Source organism: Malus sylvestris, chromosome 5 (genome assembly GCF_916048215.2).
Source record: "Malus sylvestris chromosome 5, drMalSylv7.2, whole genome shotgun sequence".
Taxonomy (NCBI): Eukaryota; Viridiplantae; Streptophyta; class Magnoliopsida; order Rosales; family Rosaceae; genus Malus; species Malus sylvestris.
In genome coordinates, this window is record NC_062264.1 from 44,857,395 (window position 1) to 44,884,139 (window position 26,745).

Genomic DNA, 26,745 nt, shown 5'->3' on the forward strand with positions numbered 1-26,745 from the left:
GACAAGTTGGGCATGCGTGACATCTTTGCACCAACTTGAGAATGAGTGTTGCGAGTTATATATTAGTTAAAGTGTAAATGGTAGTTTATTGTCTCACGTGAGTGAAGTACATATGTAATACCAATTGTAACTCCTATATATACTCCACTTTGAAGATTAATGAATAGATAAGAAATTTCCAAATATTGTCATATATATTTTTTTGGTATTTACCATGTTTAGTTTAATATGGACTACTCTTTCATGCACTATCTTATTTTTGCTTTTAATTTCTCTACTTGTCACTTGAAACTAAGGAAGCACGAATTCCTTATTATCCGCGGGATTGCCAGAGTGAAAGTAGAAATAGTGGGGAGCTTTTTTTTTTTTTACTTGTTATTTTAATTAGAATTGTTGGACTCAGTTACGTGTTATATTAACACGTAAGTATTTAAAAAATTGTGACAAAGAGAACACATTAATTTGTGACAACCATTTTGAAGGGTTGCATTTATCGATTTTCAATTTCAACGACCACCTTGATTGGGTGAGTTAATTTCAAAGATTATTCCCGGCATGTAAATTCTTTAAGGTATGGAACTTGTGGAGAGAACGCGATGCCCTGGAAATAATTGATTCATCTTTGGGTGAATCATACCCATCAAAGAAGTTGTGAGATGCATCCAAATTGCTATCTTATATGTGCAAGAGTATGCGCCACTGACTGGCCAATAATGTCGGCGGTTGTTTTCATGCTAGTTAATGAAGCAGCGGCTCCTTCATCAAAACAACCAGCATGTTATTGCAGAGGAGACCCATCATCCAGTACTGAAGGAGAAAATTCCGCAAATGAAGTTTGACACATTGACATTGTCTATCAATCTACTTGATACAACTAGGGTGTGGTCAGAATTAATGAAGTGGAAATTTCAAACTGCGGTGTGTGATTCGGAGTCACAAGTGAGTTCACTGTTGCATCAACGGCTGGAAGTCGCGGGTAGGTTCATGTTGCATCAATGAAAAAAATAATAATAATTACAACTTACAAGATTACTTAATCAATATATTAATACATTTAGTAAGCAATCAGTAATGGTTGGCAAACCTTTGTTATGCAATAATGCATTTTGTGAAAGGTCTGCTGAATGTTTTAGTTCTTCAGCTCCTCCTTCTCCAGCTCTGCTCTTCCTCGGACACCATAAAATTTGATCAACCCGTCAGAGACGGTGATTTCTTAGTGTCCAAGAATGAGACCTTTGTCCTGGGATTCTTAAGTGTTAGAGTATATAAAGCAGTTAGGAATATGACTGTTAGAATAATTAGTTAGGATTGTTGGTAAAGGAGTGAGTCGGTTAAGGTGGTTAGCCTAGCACTCATCTATATAGTAAGCATATCATTGTAACCATTGAATTAATCAAGAAAATATCAGTGCAATTCTTTGTTTCTTCCTCTCTAAATTCTCTCTGATTCCTTCTTCTTTTTCCTCTGTGATCTATCTGTTTCTCCTTCTGCATATTGCTTAACATGGTATCAAGAGCCGTTAAAGCTTGATCAGCTTCTTCGATCCTTTCAGTTTCTGATTGACCAGAAGATATTGGGTATGTCTTCTCTGTTTTTTTGGGCATCTCCGACTACCCATTTCTGCATTCTACATTCAACAAAGTTGTGCACACAAGGTGTTTTCTCTTTGTTCTCAAAGAAAACTGATCAACCAGTTTGATTTGTCAGCAACAAATTTGGGGTTTCTCTTCTAAATCTCTATCTGGGTTGTTCATTTCTACAACAAAAGTTATGGTTACCGCTGCACAATTGCAACTTTTGCACTCCCCAATTGTATCGTTAATTACGTCAGTTTCTTCCTCTACTTGTGTAAAATTAGATGAGACTAACTACTTGCAGTGGCATTTTCTGATGAAGATGATGCTACAAGGTCATGGCATTAGGGGATTCATTGATGGATCGAATCCTTGTCCTCCTCAGGATGCGGCAACATCTACACATTATGTAATCACATTTGAATCATCTGCCAGACCAGAATTAGATGAATTTAAAGTGTGGAAAATGCATGATCATGCTTTGATGTTGTTACTTACTGCAACCCTTTCTTCATCTGCAATTTCTTATGTGATTGGTAGCAAGAGTTCTCAAAAGATGTGGGTTCGTCTTCAAGACAAATTTTTCTTACCAGTCATAAGAACTAGTATCATCAAGTTAAAGACTGATATGTACAACATGAAGAAAGGATCTGATTCTGTTTCCTAATATCTTCGACGGCTTAAAGAAGCAATGGATAGACTTTCTATTCTTGGTGTTACATTTCCTGATGAAGACTTTATGGTCTTTGCGCTGAATGGACTCCCTCCAAAATACAACACATTTAAATGTGTACTCAGAGGGCGTGAAAGTATTATTTCACTCAAGGACTTTCGTGCACAATTGCTTGCTGAGGAAGCCATTGTGGATTATTCTGCTGATTGGAATCCAACCAACTTTGTAGATAATCAACTGAAATTTGAAGATATTTGGGCTCAACGCTATGATGATCGTTCACAGTCTAATATGGGGGCTTCTACATCAGCACCTTTCCACCGAGAGAGTGTACTTCAGCATCATGACCCTGGTACTTCCGCACATCCAATGCGGAGTCATTGGTGGGCTAGAATTGGTCAACATGGTACACAGCCTCAATTAAGTTTTCTCGAGCCTCCAGATTTTGCCCAACACGGCAAACAACCTCAGGCAAGCTTTCTTGATCCTCCAAACTTCATGCGCCAGCCTTCAGACAATTATTACAGAAACTTCTCAGAAAGAAGCTTCAAAGAACAAGAACAAGAACAAGAACTAAAACAAGAACAAGAACAACAGTTGGATTGGAAGAACTATCACAGTTTGTCCCGAACAAGGTATGTGGAGGAAAAGACAGCAGTTGAAGATGAGAATGTGGTTAATAACAAGGAACAGACTTCTGTATCATCATTTGATTAGTCCAGCAGCCAAGGTAAGAAGAAATCTGGTGGCGAAGGTAAAGAACAAGATCACTATGCACTGTTAGGTTTGAGTCATTTAAGATCCTTTGCAACCGAGGAGCAGCCACCTAGTTCTGTTGGTGCAGAAAGTTCACAAATTAGCAGATCACATACCATTTGTTCGCAGAAATATCATTTTGATGCTGACTATAAGACGAAAATTGGTGTTCCTACTCAAATTGTTGTACATGAGTTCTGGGGATTTTATGTACTTCAGTTATGCAATGGTGGAAGTATATTTGATATTCAGTTAGGCTACCATATGCGAATTTCTGATAAGGGTGGGGGCACCGAGTCTATGCTGATTTGGGTACTATGGTATACACGGTATAATGGTAACATACAAGCTCCAGATGCTAGGAGGTTTCTTATTGCAGGGTATGTGTGCAACAGTGACCAAATCCTATACTCTCTAATTGTAACTATCTCATGCTTGAACCACCATGAGCTTGCGGGGGGATGTTAGAGTATATAAGGCAGTTAGGAATGTGACTGTTATAATAATTAGTTAGGATTGTTGGTAAGGGAGTGAGTCGGTTAAGGTGGTTAGCCTAGCACTCATCTATATAATAAGCATATCATTGTAACCATTGAATTAATCAAGAAAATATCAGTGCAATTCTTTTTTTCTTCCTTTCTAAATTCTCACTGATCCCTTCTTCTTTTTCCTCTGTGATCTCTCTGTTTCTCCATCTGCATATTGCTTAACATTAAGTCCCAAAACATCTACCTACCGCTATGTCGGAATTTGGTACAAATTTTCGGAAGACTTGGTTGTGTGGGTGGCCAACAGAGATAATCCCATCAATGGCAGGTCAGGAGTTCTCTCAATAGGTTCTGATGGAAACCTAGTGCTGCAAGCCAATACTAGCCAAGGCCTTATTCCTCTATGGTCAACAAATTTTTCGATATCATCAGAGAGCAACGATAATATTTTTGCGCAAATTCTTGATTTAGGAAACCTTGTTTTGGCTGGCAGCCAGGATGTGTTTTGGCAGAGCACTGATCACCCTACTAATATTCTTCCTTCCGAATATGAAAGTCGGGTTGGACAGAAGAAGTGGCATAAACCGGTTCCTCACGTGTTGGAACTCGGACAATGATCCTGGGACGGGGAATGTTTCGTTGAGAATGGACTCAAATGTCCTCATATGTTATTACACTTCACACAATATACTGTAATTTTATGTTTATCTATTCTCTTATTTTTTTTAATGATTTTAATAGTCATCTCGCGGAACTGAAGGCAATTATATTACTTTAGTCTAAAGAAGGGGGAGGTGGCACTGTGCAATTTTGGCGTAGATTTCAACTTATTTACGAAATTGCCACTGAGTCTCTCTGCCCCCTGATTTAACGTTATTTGCAAAATTGCCACTGGGCTTCGGAGAGGGTTTTGGGTATTTGGCGAAATTTTCGATTTTTCGATCCACGCGTTGATCATCGATGTGTAATGAGGGGGATGGGACAAAAACCGAAAGATAAACCGCCACCAGAAACGAAGTCACGAACGCCACTCTCACTCACCCTCCACCGTTGCATACGAACCCAATCATAATTCTGAAATCCAAACACAAACCAGATGGTAATCCTTCAGAGAATGGCAATGGCCACTTCTTCTTCCTTCCTCTCAATCCCTCTCCTAAAGACCACTTCTTTGCTTTCCCCAGTTAAACACTGCGCTTCGCCACTGAACTCCGAGTTCAGGGCTCTGTCCCTCTATGGCGGTAGAAATGGAGTCTCCACCTCCTCGGCGATGGCCACGGAGGCTCAGGTCGCGACCCAAGACGACAAATTGAAGGATGCCCCCAGATGGAGGTAGCTGATAAGCTTGAGAAAGTCGTGCTTCCAACCAACGAGTCCTCTGAAAGCCTCATCAGAATTCGACACACGGTATTTATTGAAATTTCATTGCTTTGGATTGGATTTATGATTGTGTTATGTTAAATTAAAGTAGGAGGTGCTTTCCTGTTGAATTTTTTGAATTTTTAGATTCTTATGAGCTTCCCTTTTTGAAAGTTTGATGCTTTTAATCAACTATTTTCAATCTACGTTACTATTTGTCACATGATTCTGTTGTGAAGAATGAGGAAGTGAGGATGAAGAAAATAAGAACATAACTTTTCGGTAATTTGAAATTTGATCGAATAGGACATGGAAAAATGGGTGTACAGCAGTAGATAAGCTGTGAAAATTTTCATCCTGTTTTTGGGAATGTGAGAAGATACATGGGTTTCTGTCTTTTGATAAAGTGTTGAGGTCGAGCTATGTTCATTTTTTTCTGAATTTCCTTGTAGTTTGGTATTAATGGCGCCTTTTCCGCTGTTATGGTGATGAACTATTTATATGTGTTTGACTGCAGTGTGCACACGTGATGGCCATGGCTGTTCAAAAGCTCTTCCTGGATGCAAAAGTAACAATTGGTCCATATAGAAAATGGGTTCTATTATGATTTTGATATGGAGCCCTTGATGGACAAAGAGTTGAAGAGAATCAAGAAGGAGATGGTAAGTGGAATTTCTGTATAAGTTATCATGTTTGTATCAAAGTTTTGGAACCATGAAACTATTGAAAACTATTCATGAACATTTCTTTTGTGATTTGTAGGATCGCATCATTGGTAGAAACTTACCACTCATAAGAGAAGAAGTTTCAAGAGATGAAGCTCACAAAAGAATAACCACTCTCAACGAACCACACAAATTGGAAATTTTGGATAGTATTAAAGAAGATCCCATTACCATATATCATATTGGTAAGGGTTTCACATTTTCAGCCTCAATATAGCATGGAAGGTGATGAAGGAGACTAATTTGAAGGTGGGAGGAACCTTTTGGTCAAGCTAACCAAATTATACTTATGTTTATACATATGCATGCTTGTACTGGGATTTGATTGTGTTTTGAACTAGCATCCTGTCATATTAGACTGTCTTTATGTCATAATTCCTCATAGTATGCCGAATTCTTCTTAGGTGATGAATGGTGGGACCTATGTGCGGGGCCCCATGTTGAAAAAACTGGAAATATTAACAGAAAAGCTGTCGAACTTGAGTCTATTGCTGGTGCCTTGGTCAACTTCTTGACCTGTTTTCTATACGGGTACTCAGAGTTGCCCTGAATATCTTTCTGTTTTTTACACAGATTTATCAGTTAGAAATCAAATTATTTGTAATTATGAGGATTCTTGCATTGAACAAGCGGGAGCCTTGTCCACTGGGTACGACCTTTATGAGGATTCTTGCATTGAACATCTTCATTATTGAATTTTCACAGAATTATGCTGGTGGGGGTTTAGTGTTCTGGCATCCAAAGGTTGCTATTGTGAGGCATGTAATGGAAGATTTGTGGAAAAAGATCCACATAGAACGTGGTTACGATCTGCTTATACTCCACATGTTGCAAAGGCGAACCTAAGTGGTCATCTGGATTACTACAAGGAGAATATGTATGATCAAATGAATGTTGAGGATGAACTTTATCAGCTTTCGACCGATGAACTGCCCCTATCATATCCTGGTTTACAAAAGGAAGCCTCACTCATATCATGAATTTCCTATTCGAGTTGCTGAGTTGGAAACCGTATATAGATACGAATTATCTGGAAGCTTGTATGGTATTTTTGTGTAAGAGGTTTTACTCAGGTATGGTGTTAGTATTTGCAAACTGTTAGTCTATAATCCTAGGTGTATGAAGTGTTTTTTTTTTTTGTTTAACCTCGGTACCTGTTGCACGATGATGCCTACATATTTTGTCGAGAAGATCAGATCAAAGCTGAAATTAGGGGTGTCCTAGATCTTACCGAAGAACTTTTGTTGCAATTTGGCTTCAACAAATATGAGGTCAATCTCTCTACGAGGCCAGAGAAAGTTGTTGGAGTTGATGATATATGGGTAAAATCAACATCTGCCCTTAAGAGATGCTTTGGATGATAAAGGTTGGAGCTATCAAATTGATGAAGGTGGTGGTGCCTTTTATGGTCCAAAGATTGATCTTAAGATTGAGGATGCCCTTGGAAGGAAGTGGCCGTGCTCAACCATACAGGTTAATCCTGAACTCATGACGGGATAATTCTAATGTGTGCTTTGTTTTTTAATCGGTAGTCTCTCCGTCTATCTCCGTATAAGTTTGTAAAATGTTCATTGGAGATTTGAGCATCTTTTTTTTGAATTGAGCGAATTACATGGATTTGTTTGATAGACTAAAGCCACTTATTATAGTTATTTTAAATTGCTTGATCTTTTTTTTGAATTGAGCGAATTACATGGATTTGGTTGATTTTAACCTACCACAGCGTTTTGACTTAACATATGCTGACTCAAACTCTGAAAAGAAGCGGCCTATCATGATTCATAGAGCTGTTCTTGAGTCATTGGAGCGATTTTTTGGGGTCCTTATAGAGCATTATACCGGGGATTTTCCATTATGGCTTTCGCCAGTACAAGCTCATGTTTTACCAGTTACTGACTCTCTGTTGGATAATGGCCAAATTAGTGGCCAAGTGGCCAAAAGCATATAATAAAAAATGAGGGAACATCATTATGAGAAGACCAATGATGATGTTTGTTGAAAAGAAAAAGAAATGTCATAATGATGTTTGTAAAGGAATGATTATTCCTTTACTTTGGATTTTTTTATTGGATGCTTTTGTATGGATAAATGTTGCATCCAAATGTGGAAGATGAGGAGGGAGTGGCATCAGATGAGAGCCATACCAGGGAGAGTGTTCGGCTCTTCCGTTTGAAACAGTGCTGCTCCTTCCCATTTGTTTGTAATCCCCTTTTGTTAGTGATCACTAAATCAAAGATATTTGTGCTACATTTTGTGGCTTTTGGGAGAGAAGGAATTTGGTATATGTTTCCATCTTCTCCATTTGTTCTTTGTTTTAGTGAGAGCTATTGGGTGTATGTGAGATTTGGGTTTGAGAGTTAAAACTCTATTTGTAATCTCCTTTTGATATTAGTGGAATTTCCTCGCCGTCTCGGAACTGGACGTAGGCTTACGCCGAACCAGTATAAATCCTTGTGTTTTGGATTATTTGTCTTGTCATATTTTGCCGTTGTAGTATATTGGTTTCATATTTGATGCTTCCGCACAACAAGTGGTATAAGAGCTTCGGGTTTCGACTTGGAGGCTTTGTACTATATGTCTATGAAATCTTCGAATGACAGTGAAATATGTTTTTTTGAAAAAATATGACAGGAGGAATGACTTTGGCATTTGGTCAATTGGAGATGCAGAGTTTGGCTGCAAAATGCGTGGCGTTGAAGAAGGATAGTAAGGGACTATGCTGCAGTCACTGAGCTCGCAGATTGGAGAATGGTTTCTGAAACAGCGTGTCTGCTGCAATGTTGTTGTCGATGTTGTTGAAGTGTTGGTGTTCGACGGCTGCAGTTGTAGTGTACTGCTTTTGGTGGATTTTCCGTTGGTCATCGTTGCACCGGAGGTGTTTGTGGGCTGTTGTCGACAAGTTGAGTGGAAAGGAGAAAAAGTAGAAGCAGTTGAAAATTGAAAAGAAAATGTTGGTTCTTTTTCTTTCGGCATTTGTTTTGGTAGAAGGACATCAAGATGACAAATGATGTTGTTGGCTGAAAGAAAAGGGAAAAAGGCTAAGGCTAAGTTTTCTTCTCTTTGGCATTTTTTCAACGGTAGAGAAGTTTTTCTTCACTCCCACTAGTTGCCTTTGGAGCAAGTTGATGGAAACATTGGAGGAGTTTGTGAGGGCCAATTTGTTGAGTTCTGCAAAGGTTTGGATAGTGAGACATCACACTATTTTGGATACACCACATGCACTGCAGAACATTTGTGTGGAACCCTCTTGTAGAAGGCAAGTTATATGCTTTCTAACTTTGTTTGGTTTATGGACATTTGGTTGGATTTGTTTGCCACTGCTATTTGGTTTGTTGGTCTCCATCATCTGCAATTAGTTTTCTTGAAGACCCCAGTTGAGGTATGGTTTTGGATCTCCTACTGATTATTTGAATTTGAAATTTTTGGTTGTCATGTTGGTGCTCATGTGATGATGGTAAACTTGAGTGAAGGGCATAATATTGATATTCATAGGATCTGAATTTGGGTGAAAGGTTTTGTATGTGGTATGTTAGACCTTGTTGCCAAATTTGTAATCAGTTTTGACTTGGAGAATATGCCATGCTATGTGAATGAGTCTATTGGTGCAGTTTTAGACCATGGTGTTTGTGAGCAGGTGGAGTTCGTTGTATGTCCAACTTTGGTATGGTGTGCTTGATCTTTTGTCGGTGATATTGAAGAATTTCAGTTCTTCGTTTGAATCACTTTTGTTTTGATCAAGGCACTTATGGTTTGCAAATTTGGAGAAGACGGTAAAGAAATGATCTACTTTTGTTGGCGTTGGTACAATTTGAGTCGAGGTGGAGATCATTAGAGTACCTAAAGTTTGGGGAATTTGATTTAGTTCCTGTTGTCTTTAGTTTGTACTTTGGGTGCTTATAGTGATTGTTGATTCGATTCTCTGTGATGTTTTCGGAATTTGGCCAAGGTGGAGATTGTTGGATAATGGCCAAATTAGTGGCCAAGTGGCCAAAAACATATAATAAAAAATGAGGGAACATCATTATGAGAAGACCAATGATGATGTTTGTTGAAAAGAAAAAGAAATGTCATGATGATGTTTGTAAAGGAATGATTATTCCTTTACTTTGGATTTTTTTATTGGATGCTTTTGTATGGATAAATGTTGCATCCGAATGTGGGAGATGAGGAGGGAGTGGCATCAGATGAGAGCCATACCAGGGAGAGTGTTCGGCTCTCCCGTTTGAAACAGTGATGTTCCTTCCCATTTGTTTGTAATCCCCTTTTGTTAGTGATCACTAAATCAAAGATATTTGTGCTACATTTTGTGGCTTTTGGGAGAGAAGGAATTTGGTATATGTTTCCATCTTCTCCATTTGTTCTTTGTTTTAGTGAGAGCTATTGGGTGTATGTGAGATTTGGGTTTGAGAGTTAAAACTCTATTTGTAATCTCCTTTTGATATTAGTGGAATTTCCTCGCCGTCTCGGAACTGGACGTAGGCTTACGCCGAACCAGTATAAATCCTTGTGTTTTGGATTATTTGTCTTGTCATATTTTGCCGTTGTAGTATATTGGTTTCATATTTGACGCTTCCGCACAACACTCTCAGGTTTGTAAAGCAGTTGCACGTTTAATGTTTCAATTAACTCAAGAACCCTCAACACACCTGCACGACGGTTACCTGGGCTACGACCCCCGACTCTCCTCCTAGCGATTTGACTCCTTCTTCGACTCCGAGTCGCTCAAGGACTCCACCATCGATTCCCCAATCTTCCACGGCTCTGTCGTAGACGACGCTTTTGCCACTCAGACGGCGTCGGAGGCCTTCTCTCCTCCATCGATCTACGCCAAATCGAACGGCCAGGGCTTTGATGGAGGGTTTGGCTTGATCTTTCTATTGCTGCGAAATTGAGTGGAAGTTGTTGTTTTGATTTCAGTAGTTTTCAAGAATTGTATGCTTAGTGATCAGTAATCGTCTGGCTTTATCGGGTAAGGAGATAAAGCAATTAAATTTCAAAATTTGGATTTACAGTTAATATTTTGAGCCTGAATTCATGAAAACAAGCATAACCCATTATTTATTAGCGATTAATGATCTGATTAATTTATTTTTTAATCATAATCAATAGCATGTAGCTTTAGCAGAAGTGGGGTTTGGGAAATTGGCTAGCACCCATGTTGCTTTTTGTTTGTCTGCTTTCCATTTCTCCTCTCTTGCCATCTTCTCTGTATTTTGGCTGCTTCTCTCTCCCGCACTCCCTTTTTTACTCTTGGTTCTGTGGTTCTTCGGCCGCCGTTAGGTTTTTGTGGTTGGACAATGATGGAATCTGAGGACGATGACTACTAGAAAATTTTATTTTGAATTCGGAATTGGTTTGATTGAAGCCCCTAATTGATTGTATTTAGGTTTAATTTTTATGCATCAAGAATTTCAATTGAAGCCTCCTGATTGGATACTGCTTTTCCCATGTTCGGCTTCTCTGTCTTGTTGGAAGGTTAACCCAAATTTCAGTTACAAGAAAAAGTCATAAATCAGGGATAAGAAAGGATAGAAGTTCTAGAGTTGTGATGTTTGGAATTTCTAGAGTTAATCATGATTTCTCTAGATGTTTCAATGTTCAAAGAACCTTATAATTACCTAAATAAATGATGATGTATTGTAGTGGCTATAAAAGCCATGTAGTGTAATGAGTTTTGTGTGAGAAAAAGAAATCAGAAATTAGAAGTTTTTTCAAGTTTTAAAAACCTCTCCGCTCTCCTACATTTCTCTATCCCTCTTCCTCCTACAAATTGGTACAAGAGCCAGGTTGAAGTTTGGTCAATATGGCGAATGCAAATGCAAATGGTCACAACTTGGCTTCACTAATTCCTCGATTTGGTGGTGATAATTACGACTACTGGAGCAACAATATGAAGGTGTTGTTGAAGGCTTTGGAGCTATGGAATATTGTTGAAATAGGCTACGAAGAGACGGATAACGAAGCTGGGTTAACTCAAGCACAGATGAATACTTTGAGGGAAAACCGAAAGAAGGACAGCAAGGCACTCTTCCACATCTATCAAACCATTGAGATGCAAGTATATGAAAGAGTTGCGAAAGTCGAGAATGCAAAGCAAGCATGGGATATGATCGAGAATGCCTACAGAGGTAAGAAGAAGGTAAAGAAGGTTCGTCTACAATCTTTAAGGAAAGAATTTGAAAAGTTGGAGATGAAAGAAGATGAGACAATCAAATACTACTTTATCAGAGTTACCTCAGTCGTTAATCAAATGGCTTCAAATAGGGAGATTCTCGAAGATGCAAGAATTGTTGAGAAAATTCTCCATAGCTTGCCCGCGAAATTCGATTATGTTGTGGCTGCCATCGAAGAGTAAAATGATATTTCAACTTTTTCTATGGAAGAGGTACAAGGAAAATTGGAGGCACATGATATCAAAATTAATTTGAGGGATCCTCCTGCTACTCAACCGGATCAAGCACTCAAGTCTCAAGTTGCAACTACGGGAGGCAATGGCAATCAAGCTTCGAGCCCTAATCAACGCTTCGGACATGGAAGAGGTGGAAGAGGCGGACGAGGTAGAGGAATATATTTGAATGGCAGAGGCACTAATTCTTATGGCAATGAACGAGGCTCATCAAACAACTCCAATAATGAAGGTGAAAGAAATTTCAATTCGTACCGAGGAAGATGACATGTTTACACAAGTGGATACCACAAAATCTTATGTTATACTTAATGAAAGTATAAATAAACTTTAAGTTTGATTTGCGCGACGGCACTTTGTGCGACGAAGACCTACGTCGCGCAAAACTGGTTTGCGCGACGTAGGTCTTCGTCGCGCAAAGTGCCGTCGTGCAAAAGCCGTTTGCGCGACGTTTTGTGTTTAGCATCGCGCAAACACACTTTGCGCGACGAATTTTTCTGCGTCGCGCAAGTTTTCGTCGCGCAAAGTGTTTTTTCTACTAGTGTTCTCACAATCTTCATCTCATAAATTAAGTTTTTCATCCAATTACACTGTTTCAATGCCTCAAAACAGCCAATATATTCAGACTCCATAGTAGATACTGCCCTTGTAGTTTGTTTCTTGCTCCTTCATGAGACAGCACCACCACACAGTAAGAAAATGTATCCATTTGTAGACATTCTATCATCAATGCATCCACCTAAGTCAGCATCAGTGTAGCATACCAATTCCTTTTGGTCACAAGATACTGCAGATAATTTGTAACTGTGTGAAGAAAGGGTGAACCAAATTTACCATGCTTTGAAAATGAAGATTCTCCAAGCAAAGTGAACCTTGTTGATGTTAAACAAACAACAATCAAGCTTTATCCAATTAAGTGGAGTTGTCTGTATGAATTCTAAAATGTCACTGCATCCAGTTTTACTCTTAAGTCTTATGTTAGATAGCCTTATCGATGTTAGAGCTCATGATTTTTATTTTTTATTTTTTAAAAAGGCGACTTCTTGTGGCTTTTTGGTTGATGCATGCATGCCTTCACACAAAAGCTTGGACTTTTTCAAATTTGGCGGAGCTTTTAATTCCCAGTATTCCTAATTCAAGTATGCTACAGTCAATCTCAGGCGTGTATATAAAAGGTGGAGGATGGAGCAACGTGCATGTCTACGTACAGAAATCAATTCTCTGAAATGAAGTTCAACTAACCATAAATTATTGGAATGAGACAGTGAACGGTGTATAAATGGCCGTGTGCAATTTTTTTAGAAAAATCAAACAACTTTATTTTAAGATCATCCATTGGCTAATTAACAAGCTTAGAATTCTCATGAAGTAGTTAAAACTTTGAGTTCTACGGTGGCAGCTAATGAAGTCAGTATTATGTTGCTCATCTTTCTTGTACTTCTCCCACCTTGCATTTTTACCTAGACATATTACTCCAAACCAAACCATTAGACTATCTCCAACCCTTGGCCTAAAATCTAAATTTTTTTGCCCAGAGAATTTAGGTTTTAACTCATAAATAGTTTTTCTGCTTCAACCCTTCTGACCTAAAATTTTAACCCCAGATTATTAAAGAATGAATTTAGACTAATTTTTTTTCTTAAAGTAACTTTTTAAAATAAAAAATTAAGTAAACTATCTTAATTTAATTTTATGAACATTTTAACCTAAAAATATTTAGATTCTGACAAATACTGAAAAATCACTAACCGACACTATGAAACTCGTTAAACACTATGAAAAAATGTGAAACAAATGAAAGATTTTTTTTAATTACTTTAGCCGTTAGATTTAAATTTGGATCGTTAAATAATTTTTTGTATCGTTGAATTTCATCAAATTAGATCTTAACTGTTGAATTCAATGAATTTATAAATATAAAATAAAATAAAATATACATATATTGTGGGTCAGCCCTACTAATCCTAGGTTAAATCCTGGGCTAAATTTGGCTTCCATTTGAATTTTAAGTCTAATTTGATGGGTTGAGTTCTAGGCCACATTTTAGCATTTGGGTTGGGTTGAGTTTTGGGGGGGGGGGGGGAATCAAAGTGGAAATTTGAGTTTTAGCCAAGGGTTGGAGAAGGCCTGAAAGACGGCAAAGTATTAGTCTCTAGCAGGAAAATCCAATCGGGTTCTTCAGCCCCAGAAATTCTTCAAACCGCTATGTCGGAGTTTGGTAAAACAAAAAATTCCCGAACGATGGGTTTCAAACGAGGACAACTATATTAGCCATTAATAGAGATCGTGGAGGCCTTGCCATCTATGGGAAATGGCCAAAAATACCCCTTTATGTCAAGATTTTTGGTTGCTGCGTTCAAGACGAAGAAAAGATGCTATAATCTACGAATACGTTCCAAAAAAGTTTGGACCACTTTTTTGGTATGAAACTTGTGGAGAGAAGGCGATGCCTTAGAAATTGTCGATTCATCTCTGGGCGAATAGTACCCTGTCAACTAAGTTGTGAGATGTATCCAAATTGCGCTCTTATGTGTGCAAAAGTATGCCACTGCCCGGCCAACAATAGCCTATTTGCAAACAATGATTTTCCCACAATTTTATCCCCTTCTTTATTCATGCTTGGTTGACTTTTCCAATACTGTTTTAGGTACTTAAAACTTGTGGATATATAGAAGGCAATGCCTTGGAAATCGTTGATTCATCCATGAGCGAAGCGTACCGTGTCAACGAAGTTTTGAAATGCATACAAATTGCCCTCTTGTGTGTTCAAGAGTATGCTGCTTGATCACCGGCCAACCATGTCTTTGGTTGTTTTCCAAAACTATCGAATATTATTGAATATTTTTTAAACCCTAATAGCTGTAAAAGCTGTGTTTAGCTAGGGTTTAGTGAGCTGTGTTATTCCCTTTTCGGTGCAAAGCTTGTGTTAGAGAGTGTGGAGGTCATCATACTCTCATGCTTGCTTAGCTGACTTGCTTAGCTGCCATTGTCCCCTACTCTCCTCTCTCTTTCCCGATTATTCTTCTATTTATGCTTAATCTTGTAACTGTTTTCATACAATGAAATATACATTAAGGTTTTCTATATGGTATCAGAGCAGTGATCCCTCGTGGACCTGCATCTATGTTCTTCCGAAATCCTACCAAATTCAAACCAGTTAAAGCCATTATGGCAACATCATCAGAGAAAGTTTCAAATAACGAAACTATGGATACCAACCCAATTCAACGTTTGAGCTCAGTGCTCCTAAACGAATTCAACTATCTGCCTTGGTCACGAGCTATTTCTCTCGCTCTTGGAGGACATGGAAAGCTCCAGTTCATTCAAAAGGATGATATCATGCCCGAAACAACTTCACAAAATTATGCAGCATGGGTGTCCCAAGATCAACTTATCATGTCTTGGCTGTTGAATTCTATGGAACCAAAGATGGCTGAGATTTTCAGTTATTCAGTATCATCTCACCACCTTTGGATTTCTGTACGAGACATGTATGGAGATCTAAACAATGCTGCGCGAGTCTTCCAGCTGAAGAAAGATCTTACAGAATTACAACAGGGAAATCTCTCTTTTGTTCAACATCTTGGCAACTTGAAGGCCAAATGGAATGAATTGGATCTCTACAGACCTCATACCACGGACACAACCATTCTTTTAAAGCGTGCTGAAGAAGACAAAGTGTTCCAGTTGCTTGCCAGCATCGGACCAGAATATGAGGACCTTAAAAGTCATCTCTTGATGACACATGAACTTCCCACCTTCTAGATGGTCTGCAACGTTATTCAACGCGAAGAAATAAGGAAGAAGGTCATGAATGCAGTCATTGTCGTTGGAGAATCAGATCTTAGGCCATCAGAAGCAAGAGCCTTCACCTCATCCAAACCATACAAGGGAAAACGACCAGACTTAAAGTGTTCTCACTGTGTGAAAATAGGTCGTCCAGGCATTGGACACATAAAAGAAAAGTGCTGGATTCTTCATCCAGAACTTAAACCCAAGTTCAATGATGATGGAAGAGCACCAAGAAACCAAATGAAGCTTGCCTACACTCCTTAAGGAAACCTTGTTTGCGACAATGTCTCCAAAAATGTGATGAACTCTTCTTCTAGTCCCATTACTCTCATAAATGAATTTGCTAACTTCTTGCAACAGAAACAAGGAACAACAAATCATGAAAATCCCGCAGCCATGCTCGGCAAGTTTGCTGGCTTCCTCGAACAATCAAGCTCAATGTCACAAAATGATGTGCCAGGTATTGTTGCAACTATTTCCACTGCATTGGATCTTAGTAGTAGCCGTGGTTTTTGGATAGTCGACTCAGGAGCTTCTGATCACATGACTAACGATGCATCTTTACTAAATGATTTTCAAAACTTCTCCACTCCTTCTTTTGTCTCCGTAGCTAATGGCACCAAAGTTCGTATAGTAGGCATAGGAAAACTCAAAATCTTCTCAAGTAAAAAGGAATCCCTTGTCATGCATGTCCCTTCCTTTCCTTTCAAGTTGCTGTCAGTAAGAAGAATAACACAATTGCTAAATTGTCTTGCAATTTTTTCCACTCACTGTGTGATTTTCCAGGACCGAGTTTCGAAGGAAACGATTGGTAAAGGTTTCTTCCTCAATGGAATGTACTATGTCAACTTCTCTTCAAGTTTTCCAAAAGGTTTCTACGTAAACTCAAACACAGTAAACAAGGAGCAGCTGTGGCACATGAGATTAGCTCATCCTTCTTCCCATGTTATGTCTTTTATTTTTCCTAGTTTCTGTAAAGAGATTTCAGATTGTGAAGTTTGTCAAAAATCTAAGTCCACCAGGTTACCCTTTCCCCATTCTCTCTCTAAAGCTACCAAAGTTTTTGAAATTGTCCATTCCGACATTTGGGGACCTGCAACCTTAGAGTCTTTTGATGGCTACAGATTCTTTATATCTTTCATTGATGATTTCTCTAGAACTACCTTTGTGTATTTACTTAAATTCAAGCACGAAGCTTTCCAGTGTTTCAAAAATTTTCATAACTTAGTTCAAAATCATTTTAACTCTAATATTGGCATCTTAAGGTCTGATAATGGCTCTGAGTATACTTCCAAAATCATGACAACTTACTTAAGTGAGCATGGAATCTTGCAACAAACTAGTTGTGTAGGAACACCACAACAAAATGGCATTTCAAAAAGGAAGAACCGTGATTTGCTTGAGAAAACATGATCACTAATGTTACAAGCAAATCTTCCAAAGAAGTTCTGGTCTCAAGCTATACAAACCGCTGCATACATCATAAATCGACTTCCTAGCAGAATCTTGAAGTTTAAATCTCCTTGTCAAATTCTCAAGGGGAGAGATATTGACATAAGTCATCTCCGTGTGTTTGGATGTGTGTGCTATGTGCATATTCAAACTATTCACCGAGATAAACTTGATCCAAGGGCTATCAAGTGTGCATTCGTAGGCTACTCAACTTCCCAAAAGGGATACAAATGTTATGATTCTAAGACTAGAAAGGTGTTTGTATCCAGGGATGTACGATTTGATGAGACACACTTCTTCTTTCAGAAGCATGATGATGAACCTCAGGGGGAGCTCTCATATGAAGTGTTTCCCACTCCTCTCGTTGATGATCCAAGGCTGTCAACACCGCACAATGAAGCAATTGAGATAGAGCCAGCCAATGAAAATATGGAAGCAAATAATGAAGAAGTCCTCCACGAAAGGAGAGACCCCCTTGAACAACCTACTCAACCTACTCCTCCACGAAGGAATCCTTCTCAAAACAGACAACCTCCAGCCAGGCTTAATGATTTTGAAATCTACATGCCTAGATATCCTATTGGACAAATGGTTTACCATAGCAAGACCTCCCCATCTCATGCAGCATTTGTCACTAAGTTATCTCAACACTCGGAGCCTCGATCCTTCGAAGAGGCAAACCAATCTCCTGTATGGAGATGTGCTATGCTTGAGGAACTGAAGGCACTCGAAGAAACTAAAACTTGGAGCATTGTTTCTCTGCCAAAAGATCAACGTGTGGTTGGGGCAAGATGGATTTACAAGACAAAATTTAACTCAGATGGAACCATCCAGTGGCACAAGGCAAGGTTAGTTGCAAGGGGCTTCACGCAAACCTACGAGGTAGATTACAAAGAAACCTTTGCCCCGGTGGCAAAGATGAACACAGTTAGAGTTCTTCTTTCGGTGGCTATCAATTCACAATGGTCTCTACATCAAATGGATGTAAAAAACGTTTTTCTTCATGGAGAGTTGGAAGAAGAAGTGTACATGCGCCTACCACCTGGTCATGAACGAGAGAAGGAACAAGGAGTAGTATGCAAGCTTCACAAGGCCATCTACGGTCTCAAGCAATCTCCAAGGGCTTGGTACTCAAAACTAAGCTCTGTCCTTATGTCATCTGGTTTTAAACGAAGCAATGCGGATTCTTCAATGTTCACTAGGCTTGGCACACATGGAAGATTGGTGGTACTTGTTTATGTTGATGATCTCATTGTCACCGGAGATAATCCAGAAGAAATCAATGCTCTCAAGCCACCTTACATTCAACATTCTCAATCAAAGATCTCGGCAGACTTAGATACTTTCTCGGAATCGAAATGGATCAATCTCCAACGGGGTTGTTTCTAAATCAACAAAAGTACGTTCTCGATCTTTTAGAAGAAGCCAATATGATGCATTGCAAACCTGCTAAAACACCTCTACCAACAAATTTCAAGCATGAAACCTCAGGCATCCAGCTTGAAAATGCATCGGAGTATCAAAGGTTGGTAGGAAAACTTATCTATTTGACTATAACTCGACCTGACATTGCTTATGCTGTTAGCTTTGTCAGCCAGTTCATGCATTCCCCCACATCTCATCATCTGCAACTAGTTAAAAGGATCCTTCGATACTTAAAAAGCTCAATGTCTACTGGGATTTTCATGCAAAACAACGGACACTTCACCATTGAAGGATACACAGACTCTGATTGGGCAGGCAACGTCCTCGATCGCAAGTCCACAACTGGTTACTGCACTCTTGTAGGTGGTAACCTCGTCACGTGGAAGAGCAAAAAGCAATCTGTTGTAGCTCGGTCCAGCGCAGAAGCTGAGTACTGTGCAATGGCATCTACTGCATGCGAACTAATTTGGCTAAAGAGTTTGCTACATGATCTTGACATCATCTCTTCCAAGCCAATTCTCCTCCACTGTAACAATCAAGCAGCGATGCATATTGCTGCCAACCCTGTCTTTCATGAACGAACAAAGCATATCGAGTTTGACTGTCATTTCATCCGCAACCAAGTCCAGTCCAAGCTGTTACAAACTGTATTTGTTCGCTCCAGTGATCAACTAGCCGATGTGTTCACCAAGCCCCTTCCTTCTTCTCAACTTGATCGTATTCTCTTCAAGCTTGGATCCAGAAAATCTCTCGATCCAGCTTGAGGGGGAGTATTGAATATTATTGAATATTCTTTAAACCCTAATAGCTGTAAAGCTGTGTTTAGCTAGGGTTTAGTAAGCTGTGTTATTCCCTCTTCGGTGTAAAGCTTGTTAATAGCTGTAAAGCTTGTGTTAGAGAGTGTGGAGGTCATCATACTCTCATGCTTGCTTAGCTGCCATTGTCCCCTACTCTCCTCTCTCTTTCCCGATTATTCTTCTATTTATGCTTAATCTTGTAATTGTTTTCATACAATGAAATATACATTAAGGTTTTCTATAAAAACAACCTGCATTTTTTGTTGAGGAGGAATTGTAATAGTGGAGATCCATCAACGAATACTGAAGGTGACATGTATAGAAATAGAAGCTCGCTAAAAAAAGACCTAGGATATCGAAAATGTTCCACAAGATATATGTAATAGTAGTATCTTGCAAATGATAATATTAAGCGCATGTAATTTGTTACTGTGTGAAGAAAGGGTGAACCAAATTTACCATGCTTTGAAAATGAAGATTCTCCAAGCAAAGCGAACCTTGTTGATGTTAAACAAACAACAATCAAGCTTTATCCATTAAGTAGAGTTGACTGTATGAATTCTAAAATGTTAGAGCACTCAGTTTTACTCTATGCTAGACAACCTTATTGATGTTAGAGCTCATAATTTTTTATTTTATTTTAAAAAGGCGACTTCTTGTGGCTTTTTGGTTGATGCATGCATGCCTTCACACAAAAGCTTGGACTTTTTCAAATTTGGCGGACCTTTTAATTCCTAGTATTCCTAATTCAAGTATGCTACGGATAATCTCAGGCGTGTATATAAAAGGTGGAGGATGGAGCAATGTGCATGTCTACGTACAGAAATCAATTCTCTGAAATGAAGTTCAACTAACCATAAATTATTGGAATGAAACAGTCAACGGTGTATAAATGGCTTTGTGCAATTCTTTAGAAAAATCAAACAGCTTCATTTTAAGATCATCCATTGGCTAATTAACAAGTTTAGAATTCTCATGAAGTAGGTAAAACTGTGAGTTCTACTGTGGCAGCTAATGAAGTCAGTATTATGTTGCTTATCTTTCTTGTACTTCTCCCACCTTGCATTTTTACCCCAGACACATTACTCAAAATCAACCCATTAAAGACGGCAAGGTACTAGTCTCTAGCAGGAAAATCCAATCGGGTTCTTCAGCCCCAGAAATTCTTCAAACCACTATGTCGGAGTTTGGTAAAACAAAAAATTCTAGAGCGAACTATCGTTTGGGTTTCAAACGAGGACAACTATATTAGCCATTAACAGAGATCGTGGAGGCCTTGCCATCTATGGGAAATGACCAAAAATACCCCTTTCTGTCAAGATTTTTGGTTGCTGCAAGGCGAAGAAAATAAATCTACGAATACTTTCCAAAAAAGTTTGGACAACTCTTTCATTTTTTGTACTGTCTTATTCTTGCTTTTAATTTCTTCACTTGTCACTTGAAACTAAGGAAGTACGAATTCATTTTTTTTTTCTAAAAAACTTCGTCACTGCAATCTACTTTTCCAGAAACGAAAAAAATTCACAGAGGCATTTTAGCATCCTCTTAGTCACCATCTTCGTGCTTTACGATCAAGATGAAACATGAAGAATGCTTTTAGATTGGGGAAAACGCTTTGCGGGATTGCGAGAAAGAAAATAGAACGAGCGGGGAGAAGAGATGGAGGGTCGGTGAATGGAGAGAGAGATCATAGTCTTCCTTGTTTGTTTGTTTGTTTGTTTGTTTTTTTTTTACTTTTTAAGTTTTTAAATATAAAAACAAAATTGTTTTTTGTTATAATATTTTTAAGGAAAGTGTTATTGGTACTCCAAAAATCTCATTTTACACTCCTCACAAGTGTATTTTTTTTTCCTAATATAAAAAGTTTGGAGTGTAGAATGAGATTTTTGAAATTCTAATAACAATTCCCTATTTTTAATTTGCACTTTAATATTTAATTAGAGTTGTGCGACCCAGTTATGTATCATATCAGCATATAACAAAAGTTTTTATAAAATCGTGACAGAATGAACACATTGATTTGCAACAACTATTTTCAAACGTCACATTTATCAAATTTTCAATTTCAAGGAACATCTTAATTGGGTGAGTCTATTTCAGGGATTATTTGTGATAAAAACTAGTATGCAAGTTCTTTTAGGTATGAAACTTGTGGAGAGAACGCGATGCCCTGGAAATAATTGATTCATCTCTTGGTGAATCGTACCCGTCAAAGAAGTTGTGAGATGCATCCAAATTGCTATCTTATGTGTGCAATAGTATGCCACTGACCGGCCAACAATGTCGGCGGTTGTTTGCATGCTAGTTAATGAAGCAGCGGCCCTTTCACCAAAACAACCATCATGTTATTGCAGAGGAGACCCATCACCCAGTACTGAAGGAGAAAATTCCGCAAATGATGTGTGACACATTCACAATGTCTATCGATCTACTTTATACAACTGGGGCGGTCAGAATTAATGAAGTGGAAATTTCAAACAACTGGGGCGGTCAGAATTAATGAAGTGGAAATTTCAAACTGCGGTGTATAATTGGGAGTCGCAGGTGAGTTCACTGTTGCATCAATGACTGGAAATTGCGGGAAGGTTCACGTTGCATCAATGAAAAAAATAAAAAACAAAAAAATAATTACAACTTACAAGATTACTTAATCAATATATTAATATATTTAGTAAGCAATCAGTAGTGCTTCGCAAACCCTTGTTCTGCAATAATGGATTTTGTGAAAGGTCTGCTGAATGTTTTAGTTCTTCAGCTTCTCCTTCTCCATCTCTGCTCTTCCTTGGACACCATAAAATTTGATCAACCCTTGGACACCATAAAATTTGATCAACCCTTCCGAGACGGTGATTTATTGGTGTCCAAGAATGAGACCTTTGTCCTGGGATTCTTTAGTCCCAAAATGTCAACCAACAGCTATGTTGGAATCTGGTACAATTTCTCGAAAGACATGGTTGTGTGGGTAGCCAACAGAGATAATCCCATCAATGGCAGCTCAGGAGTTCTTTCAATAGGTTCTGATGGAAACCTAGTGCTGCAAGCCGATACTAGCGAAGGCTTTATTCCTCTGTGGTCAACAAATGTTTCGATATCATCAGCAAGCAACGATAATATTTTTGCGCAAATTCTTGATTCAGGAAACCTTGTTTTGGCTCAACAAGGCAGCCGGGATGTTTTTTGGCAGAGCACTGATCACCCTACAAATATTCTTCTTCCGAAAACAAAAATGGGGTTGGACAGAAGAAGTGGCATAAACCGGTTCCTCACGAGTTGGAACTCGGAAAATGATCCTGGGACAGGGAATGTTTCATTGAGAATTGATCCGTATGGATCGCCTCAGTTGATCTTGTACAAGATTGAGGCTAAATTGTGGAGGTCAGGACAGTGGAACGGGATTCAATGGAGTGGGATACCTGCCGTGCCGAAGGATGTGTTTAAGATCAATTTTGTAAACAACAAAGATGAAATTACTTCGCAGTGGACTGCTCTCGACCCTTCAATTTACTCAGTGTACACAGTAGACTATCCGGGAACATTCAACCTCCAAGTATGGCAGAGGCAGCAGTGGGTTGTGCTTTGGTCGTCGCAATATAATGACTGTAACAGCTACGGCAAGTGTGGTAAATTTGGCAATTGCAATCTTACTGAAAGTGGATTCAACTGCACATGCTACCCCGGATATGAACCAATATCACCGCAGGATTGGGATTCGAAAGATGGGAGAGGTGGGTGCAAGAGGCGGCAGGGTTCGCGGTCCATGTGCAGGAGTGGCGAGGGGTTTGTGAAGATGAAAAATGTAGAGGTTCCAGACACTTCCTCCATAAAATTGGAGAAGAATTTGAGTTTGGAAGCGTGCGAGGAGGAGTGCTTGAAGAACTGCACGTGCTTGGCATACGCGATTGAAGATGTGACGAATGGAGGGACTGGATGCATGACATGGTATAGAGATTTGATGGATACTAAGCAGTTCACAGAAGGCGGGCAAGATTTGTACGTTCGTGCAGATGCAGTAGTTTTTGGTACCTTATTTTCTAAGAAATTGCCTCAACTACATGCTTCAACTTCATACCATTCATGGCACTCTTGCATAAATTTTTCTTTTTTTTTTTAAATTTCAGCTCAGTATAAAAACAAGTCAGTAGGAGGATATTTTTCTGGGAAAAGGCGACTGGCTATTATATTGGTAGTGTCAATTTCTGTCGCATCAATGCTCATCCTCGCAGTTCTATGTTGGTTCAGGAAAAGGAGCATGAAAGGTATACGAAAAGTTTCCTCTTCTTTCATCTTAAATTTGTTTTGCAGCTTTATTTCGGCTCAAGTTTCATTTTCTTTCATCTTGGAAATTATAGCCTGAAATTTCAATGGAACTGAAACAGGGAGAGGAGGACAACCCAAATTTGTGAATGATCCCACTACTTCTGGTGTACGAAGCTATGAAGATTTGCCAATAAAAGATGAGGTTGATGAACACAGAGGAGAAACAGATTTACCTTTTTTCGATTTAACCACCGTGGTTGCAGCCACAGAAAACTTCTCTTCTGCTAACATACTTGGACATGGTGGCTTCGGCACGGTATATAAGGTAATTCCCCTAGAACATTTTGAGTATCTCAGCATTGTGTGGCTTCGGCATCTGTGTTATTAAGATTTTCGAGTCTGCACCATGATTTCAGGGATGTCTAGCTGATGGACAGGAAATAGCTGTTAAAAGATTATCGAGAAATTCAGGACAAGGCATAGACGAATTCAAGAACGAAGTAATGCTTATTGCAAAGCTTCAGCATAGAAATCTTGTGAGGCTTTTGGGTTGCTGCATACATAAAGAAGAGAGGATGCTAATCTACGAATACATGCCGAATCGCAGCTTGGACTTATGCCTTTTCGGTATGCAATCTATGAATACATGCTGAAATTAAGAAATCCTAAACTTGTAGCTAATAGAAGCTTTTATGTGTTGTGTTCAGATAAAAACAGAAAGTCGTTAGATTGGAGAAAAAGATTTCAAATTATCATTGGGATTGCTCGAGGCGTCCTATATCTTCATCAAGATTCGAGACTAAAAATAATTCATAGGGATTTGAAAGCAAGCAATGTTTTACTAGATGGTTCAATGAACCCAAAAATATCAGATTTTGGCATAGCAAGGATGTTCGGGGATGACCAAATTGACGCAAACACGAATAAAGTTGTTGGCACCTAGTAATTGTCTCCTCTCCCTTGAAAAAAAAAATTTCCAGTAGAACCAATTTTTTTTTTTTTTACTAATATTGTGTGATTGCAGCGGTTACATGTCACCAGAGTATGCTATGGATGGGTTATATTCCACAAAATCCGATGTGTTTAGCTTTGGAGTCTTGGCACTAGAGATCATTAGTGGAAGGAAGAACAACTTCCAATTTGAAAACTCACCTCTGAATTTGGTTGGAATAGTAAGTAAACAAATAATTTTTTAGATGATGAATCTAACTATTGAGTAGTCCAATTATCTAAAGATTGTGCTCAAAATTGTTTCAGATATGGGACTTGTGGACAGAAGGAAAAGTCTTGGACATAATTGATTCATCATTGAACCAGTCGTATTCTACTCCTGAAGTTATGAGATACATTCAGGTTGGGCTTTTGTGCGTCCAAGAATACCCAACAGACCGGCCAACCATGCTAGATGTTGTGTTCATGTTGGGGAATGAAACGACTCTTCCACATCCGAAAAAGGCAGCGTTTAGCTTGAAAAACAGTGGTCCGGATTCTTCAACGTCTAAAGAAGCTTCTTCTGTAAATGATGTAACAGTAACAGTTATTGAAGCTCGTTAAGTTCGCACTTTTCCGGCTCTTGTAGAGATTTTGCATTACTTCTCAAGTATTTGTACTCAAATCGAAATTCCTTGTGGAGACAAAAGGCAATGCCTTTGAAATTGTCGGTTCATCTCTGGACGAATCGTACCCTGTCAACAAAGTTGTGAGATGCATCTAAATTGCCCTGTTATGTGTGCAAGAGTGTGTTGGATATTAGACTTTAATCCAACGGCTAATAGGTCAGTACAGTTAATAAGGATTGTTATGGAATGTAAGTAGGATTAGGGTTTAGTTATATGTTATAACTTAGGCTCCTTGAAAAGATAATATTTTGGTTATTCTTGAAAAGATAATATTTTGGTTATTCTTGGAGAATAAGAGCTATTATCTTATTTTGTTTCAGATTTGGTAGATTATTTCCTTGTACAATAAGGAATCCTACTGACATCATTATGGGAGGATGAATTAGGTTGTTTTTTTTTTTTGAACAAACAATATTATTTGTCACATCCCGACCTGGGGTCCACTACATCACGGGCCCGCCCCATCACCGTAGCACGATATTGTCCGCTTTGGGCCCCAACCACGCCCTCACGGTTTTGTTTCTGGGAACTCACACGAGAACTTCTCAGTGGGTCACCCATCATGGGAGTGCTCTCGTGAGCTACTCACTTAACTTTCGAGTTCCAATGAACTCCGAAGCCAATGAGCTCCCAAAAGGCCTCGTGCTAGGTAGAGATGAGAATATACATATAAGGCTTAGAGGATCCATTCCCCTAGGCGATGTGGGATTTTACATTATCTATACTAAGGTGGTGGGGGAGTGAGCTAAGCCTTACAATGAAGTTCAAATTCGCTTTTGGCACGAATCGAACCTAAACCTCTTACTTACCAGTGAAGAAGAATACCACTAGACTGCAGTACTAAGTGGCGGGAGGATGCATTAGGATTGAGTTAGTATAAATACTAAACATAAGTCCCTGCACATACCACTAAATCACAACCCAAAAGAATTCCCCATAGGTTTGAGCTATACAGTGGTGATGAGTGTGCAGATGGCCTTGCTTGTGTTCTTAGTGTGAACGTGTGCTTGCTACAATTCGTGGCTTTCTGTGCTGTCGAGAATGGTTTCTCAAGGTTAGTGTTTTCATGGTGTTCTGATTCACATGAACATATTAGGTTTGAGTATGCCACTGAGCGGCTAATAATGTCGACGGTTGTTTTTGTTGATGCACAAAATCAGCGAGGACTTTGGTACAACAGAAAGTGTCAGGTTTTGTGACCTTCGCTTGGTTGCTTGGTTGCTTCAGTCACTAGTGAGGATAAGTACGTAAATGAATAGAGACAGAGAAGCAAACACAGGATGTACGTGGTTCACCCAGATTGGCTACGTCCACGGAGTAGAGGAGTTCTTATTAGTAGTGAAGGGCTTACACAAGTACAAAGGATCAAGCTCTCAATTTAGTGAGTTCTTGTGAATGATTTAACACAAAATGGCATTAGGC

General features: G+C 38.9%; 1 protein-coding gene and 1 pseudogene across 1 annotated transcript; both read left to right on the top strand.

Moving 5' to 3' along the window:
• Positions 1-1,081: 1,081 nt before the first annotated feature.
• LOC126624330 (G-type lectin S-receptor-like serine/threonine-protein kinase At1g11410) lies at positions 1,082-25,419 on the top strand. Its single transcript, XM_050293399.1, has 8 exons — positions 1,082-1,233; positions 22,322-23,466; positions 23,566-23,703; positions 23,824-24,029; positions 24,121-24,331; positions 24,412-24,646; positions 24,729-24,876; positions 24,962-25,419. The coding sequence occupies exons 1-8, from the start codon at positions 1,100-1,102 to the stop codon at positions 25,256-25,258; spliced, it is 2,514 nt and encodes an 837-aa protein (XP_050149356.1). The 5' UTR covers positions 1,082-1,099; the 3' UTR covers positions 25,259-25,419.
• Positions 4,453-6,438, top strand: LOC126624342 (threonine--tRNA ligase, chloroplastic/mitochondrial 2-like; annotated as a pseudogene).
• Positions 25,420-26,745: the final 1,326 nt, after the last annotated feature.